At 39.1% G+C, this 5910-nt stretch overlaps 1 protein-coding gene and 1 long non-coding RNA gene across 6 annotated transcripts in view; one reads left to right on the top strand and one right to left on the bottom strand.

The window, feature by feature from the left end:
• Nucleotides 1-5910, top strand: part of slc4a11 (solute carrier family 4 member 11) — a 113629-nt gene that overhangs the window by 45173 nt on the left and 62546 nt on the right. For all 5 annotated transcript variants that reach the window (XM_034859295.1, XM_034859299.1, XM_034859297.1 and 2 more), the window contains exon 2: nucleotides 2601-2651. In XM_034859295.1, coding sequence (XP_034715186.1) covers nucleotides 2601-2651 — 51 coding nt within the window. The remainder of the gene's footprint in view (nucleotides 1-2600; nucleotides 2652-5910) is intronic.
• Nucleotides 1-5910, bottom strand: part of LOC117936374 — a 21640-nt gene that overhangs the window by 5161 nt on the left and 10569 nt on the right. The window lies entirely within an intron of this gene.

The raw sequence follows: 5910 nt of genomic DNA, 5'->3' as shown, positions 1-5910 counted from the left end.
CCCCCGCCACAATCTCCAGCACAAGCCCACAATGTCTCAGTAACCTTCAAAGTATCCCCTCTCAGTATCTGAGACTGTCTGTGCCATCCGCATGCTGCACGCATCCACAGCTCCGCGTGACAAAACACTCTGAAATGTTGTACTCTAAATTCCCTCTCCGTGCATTTGTAGTGGAGCTCTTCACCAGATTATGTTTAATTCCAAAATGAGATATCCAATATTTAAAAAAAAAAAGAAAGAAAAAAAGAATAGAAAAGCTGCACCCTGCCATTGCAAAACGATTGCTTTGCCAGAAAGCAGAACTCACTATGGATTATCCCTGAATTCTGTATGAGCAAAGTCAAGACCTTTTGTTGATGAAAACGTTTGTGTTGCATACAATCACTGCCTGTCAACATTTTTTCTATGTAATTAAATGAAATGTTTGGAATGAAGCACTTTCCCTGATAGCGTTTTTCTGGTTGAACTGCAAGCTTGCCGTGTCTGTGCACACAGTGTGTACAGTGTGAGTGTCTTCGACAGCTATGGCCTCATTAGGATGCAACATTTCCCTTACCAAGCCTGTATTACACAATCTAAATATTTGTTCACCATTTTTCAGCAGTTGTTTTTCTATGTCCACAAATCTCTGTAGAGGTGATAGCACTGAGAAAGGTCAGCTGTTGGTTGTTTGCACTTAAGGTGTTTCATAATTGAAATGTCCAAATCAATCAGAGCAACAGGTTGAACAATGTACACTCAGTGTCTTCCACTAAGCTGGAAAACAATATAACATAGTGTGAGTTTAAACATCATTTAATGATCAAAAGATTAATCAGCAAAAATGTTGCTAGTCTTTTACAATTTTTGACGATTGCTTGCTGAAAGTGGCTCATTGTGTCAAAACTCTTTACTCAAGCCAAATAAGTTGCATCCAAAAGATTGTTCCAGTACAGAATGCAATAATAGAAAGGCTTCAGAAAAAATAGGTTGTTTTTTCCCATTTCATTTTTTTTACAAAAAACACTCAAAGAAAAGTAGAATTACAGTACAGTAATCAACACAATTCATTATGTCACTGTAAACAAAAAAAATAAATTCAACCAAAATTTGAATTTCTGTAGAATTTCTTTTTTCAGTGCCGTGGTAAACAAAAATGGTTTTGTAAATAATGGGGAGGATGGTTTATGGATTCCGCCTTCTGTTAGGGTCTGGCCAAATGACCTCATTGCCCTGGCCAGGCAACGGGGGAATATATGGCCTTGTGTGCAGTCTCCAACCCTGAACTGACCCCACCTTGATGTCTCTGCATGCCTCTTCCATTGTTTGCAGAAGAGGTACGCAAACATGTGGTTAGCCGTTGTACATTTTGCAACGCCAAGCTGAAAAGAATTCCTCAATCGGATTGAGAAATGGGGAGGAAGGGGCCAAGTATGTTTGGGAAGTTACAGTATTTTGTGAATCAGTCCCGGACCAGAGCAGCCCAATGGAAACATTATCTCAGATGACAACGAACCCGGGCTACTGTGTCTTTTTCTGTACAACTACATTATGCTTAATGTGTGCAGTATTGTAAGGACCTAGAGTTGCATGGTGATGGAGAACTCCTTGCACACTAATGGCACACAAGGTAATCATAAGATTGTGTTTCTTGCCAATTTTTAAAAGTGTTTTGCATTTTTAAGAGAAGTGTTTTCCCAATGATTGCAAGAGTTTTCATTCTTGAACACAGTTTCTAATGTGAACTTTCTAATCTAAATGTGTTGCAGAATTGCAAACTAAGACCCCCTCCCATTCAGACAGGTTTCCAGCCGACCTTGCCCTGGGAAAACCAATCACGTTTGTCTAATGGGCGACGGGTTTAAGACCATGACTGACAAGAGTCCTGTATGTCCGTCCAGCCAATGTTAGGAGGCTTTGTAGAATGGCGGACACAAAAGCAGAGACGGTAGGCAGTGGAGTAGTTTAATGATTTCATACTAACAGTAAAATATACACAACAGAAGGAGTCCTGGAAGAGCAGGCAAAAAATGAAATCCTGAATAAAAACAAGTAAAACAAGACAAGGGAAGACAGAAGAATAGACACAATAGACCACAATAAAACAGGAAACGGAACAAAATACAAAACCACCACAGCCAAGTGCTGTGCTAAACCAGAGTTTAGAACGCCAACAAAAAAAAGTGGAAGGTATTGGACATCGTGCCTAAATGAGGGCGGAATCCGGCGGATTTTCCGGCGGCAACGGAGCAATCCAGGAAATGGAACATTGTGTAAATAAGACCCAGAACCACACGATCATTGTCATGTCTCCTAATGGCCATTAGGGTGCAGATACTTAGATCACACATAAGTAAGTGAATAAATTAACATTTTCATGGGTTACTGAATTCAGGAGATGCTTCACAATTACATCTATTTCCCTCTTGAACATCAGCATTAAACGAAAATGTTTGACAATGGCTGGTACTTGTGTTTTGTAACCATCTCTATTACCAACAATTACTGTTTTAAACAAATATCTCATTTTAAAATTAAAAGTTGCTTCCCACAGGGCCTGTTAATGTTACCAGTTTCACCTCATTGATTACTGTCTCTCTCTGTTTTGCTTGTTCCTGCAGAGGTACCTCCCTCTGGGATGTCCAAGAATGGGTACTTCTTTCAAGAAATGGGTGAGTCTGAGCCAAAACCACAACATAGGAATGCAATGTCTAAAATGTCTTAATCAAGCCAGTTTTCCACAATGTAAAACAAAGGAATTAAGGAAATAAGGAGTCCTCGAGTTGGAGACACTGTGAATAAAAAGGTGTAATCCTCTCTTGATGGGTAGTGGGTGTTTCATTCTGATATTGGCAAAATAGTCTGCGACAGTGAAATAGCTTAAAAAGTCGCAGACAACCTCTCCCAGCTCTCACACACCACTGCATTTTGGATATAAAGAATGAACTTTGCTCCAGCTGTTGTGATAACAGCAGTTTCATTACCCTTAAGCCAAGGAGAGGCACCCAATTAGTGTGTGCAGCACAAGCAGTCAGGACAGAATATGCGTGCATTCGATCTCCCTGTCTCCCTTAGCCAATTATTCCCCCTCTGCAACACACACACATTCACTCACAGAAGCCCCTCTGCTGCAGCTGAGCATTGCTGTCTATATTACGCAACGTTTTATCAGGATAACAAATGCTGTTACATTATAGTAGGCAAGTAGCATTATCCACCATTGTCATCTTAGGAGTTCATTAGTGAGGGAACATGAAACATATTTGTTGCATGTCTTGCACTATAGAAGTGAGTCTTCTGTGCCATTTTAGTGTGTTAATAGTTTATATGTTTCTGACTCATATCAATTATTTAATGCGCTCATTTAGTGCGCTTGGCAAGCAATCGGGAGTGACAATGTGATTACGGCTGCACATTTACGGGTTAAATCATGTTCTTTGTGGCTTAGAATACAGAAGCCAAAAAGCAATGTGTGACTAATGGGAATTTGAAAAAAAAGGACAATAAATGTTATGTAATTGCTGTGGAAATAATTTAGTAATATGTGTTTGCATGTGTGATCTGAAGTGACGCATCGGGGGGATTGTGCTTCAGTTTCCCTCTGACTTCAACGCTTCCTCACATTGCATTTTCAAGCCACTCTACAGGTTGTTTTTAGAGGTGAATGATTTATATTTTACTTTTTAATTCAGGGAGTCCCCAAGGACATTGTTTAGCAGCGGTGGTAAGCCACTCAGATCCTGACGTGATCTTTCTTGATAATAAATAATGACCTAAACCACAGCCAGACTCATTTATAGGGCTTGGTATAGTTTTCTTTTTTGGTACCAATACGGTGCCCTTGATACCGCTTTCTAAACAATTCTTTTTTTCTATACCAATTTTATAATACAAAAAGAAATTACAACATTACACATAAAGACACAAATCCTTTTATTTATGTTTCAGCTGCTACTACATGAGCCCTGTCTCTGTGAGTAACGTTTAGTTTTTCCTGAGTGTCTCCACAACATGTAACGTGAGACAACCCATCACCAACCTTATTAGATCTTGGTAGAAGCATGCTACACTGACACTTATTAGATTTTCTCCTTATGTGTATAGAAGTTGGGTAATGAACGGAGAGGCATTTTTCTATACTCAATACTTTTAAGGCCCCATCCAAAGTGCCTCAAAAGTATTGAATTCGGTAACCAGCCCTGCTCCTTTAATTTATGGAATTTACCTTATGAAATGGTACGTCAGCTCTTTTCTTTTAAGCTTGATGTGTATTCATTTTTTACATCTAAATAGCTTGTGAGGATTTGATGACATAAAAGCTCATTATTGTTTATTTCATAGATATTAAGCTTTTTAGCTAATGTGACCGATTCCATGTTAGGGGCTTTTCACACTGCATTGTGTTAGCCCCAGTGTCAACCTAAGCCCTGGGCTATACCATTCACACTGCACTTCTACTAGCCCTGGGTTAACGGTCAGTTGGAACACGTAACCAACATTAAGATTCTAGAACAATAGGAACATACATTCCTTTCGCCGAGCTTCACACATGCAACCTTAAAGGAGAATTCCGGTCGATTCCAACACAAAGCTCTGTTGTTTGTAAATTTGGAGTAGGGAGAAGAATTAAACCAATCTTTAAGCCCCAGGTCTAGTTGTTTCTTATCTTTATTTTTTAATAGGTTTTCTATACATCTGTACATTCTGTACATTGGGCTGCCATGTACATAAATGCACAAATATACAGCACAAGATACATAGGCAGATATCTTTTATCCACTCCCCAACCTCCCTAAAGGTCAAGTTGTTTGTAAGGTGTTAGGCCAAAGTTGGAATGTGCCAGTGTGAACACTTTCCATTGGTTCCATTTACCTTGCTACGTTTTGGTTTTGGACTTTTGAGCCAAAAGCGATCTCCATGCACACAAATGTTTTCAGCTTCAGTAGAAGAATTAATCTCATTTCACACACATGCACAAACCGCATATCTCACTGACATTCACGTGTACTGGGAATGCTCATGTCGGGGTGAACAGGAGGCAGCATGTATGTGCCCGTTGCAGGTAGTTGTCATGGTAACGTTAGTAGCTTAGTCTCAGAGAACGAGACGTCATGACCCCATCGGGCGGTGAAACGTTGGCGCCAGTGTCGGTGTTGCCGAAGGCCTCCGTTTGCGGTCTCCGGTTTAGGGGCTCGGAAACGCCAGAGCAGTGGAAGTGAGAGGTGTAAACGTAGCAGAATACACTTGTTTTTTAAAGCAAAACGTAGCACTGTAGATGTAGCCTTAGGCTATTGACACCTTTGAATCTAGTTGTTGAAACTAATGTGAATTATTGAACAGAGAACCAATTCCCAACAATGATTGAAGATTGTTTCCAGCTTCTCAAATGTGAAGATTTGCTTTTCTTTGTTTTACATAATTGTTAATCTTTAACTATGCTAGGTACTATTTTCATCACTGATTAATTGGCAGATTCTTTTCTCAACTAAACAAATTATTAAGTCTATAAGATCTCATAAAAAGTAAAAGATTCCCATTCTAATGTCCTTAAGTCCAAATGGTTTGTTTCCAAATAGCTTGTTTTGCAAAAACCTAAAACTGTTATGGATATAGAAATATCAATAAGAAAATGAGCCAATCTTTATAATTAGACACTGAAACTATTTAATGTGTTTTGCATTTTTGCTAGAGGAAAAAAAGAAATGACATTGAGACATTTGATAATCAAAATAGTTATGACTTTTTGTGTCATTTTAGCTCTATTCGGACAAAGCAAATAATTTTACATCTCCTTGGGCATTTTGTAGACTTTTTTTTAACGTTACAAGGACAGCAGTTGTGTATTTTCTTCGAGGGATTCTCAGAGCACGAAGCCCACGAGTTTGAAACATCCTAAAGGATGCAAACATACTTTAGTATGCAAACATACTT

Source organism: Etheostoma cragini, chromosome 20 (genome assembly GCF_013103735.1).
Source record: "Etheostoma cragini isolate CJK2018 chromosome 20, CSU_Ecrag_1.0, whole genome shotgun sequence".
Lineage (NCBI taxonomy): Eukaryota > Metazoa > Chordata > Actinopteri > Perciformes > Percidae > Etheostoma > Etheostoma cragini.
Note: the sequence above shows the minus strand (reverse complement) of the source record. Positions and strands in the feature narration are given on the sequence as shown.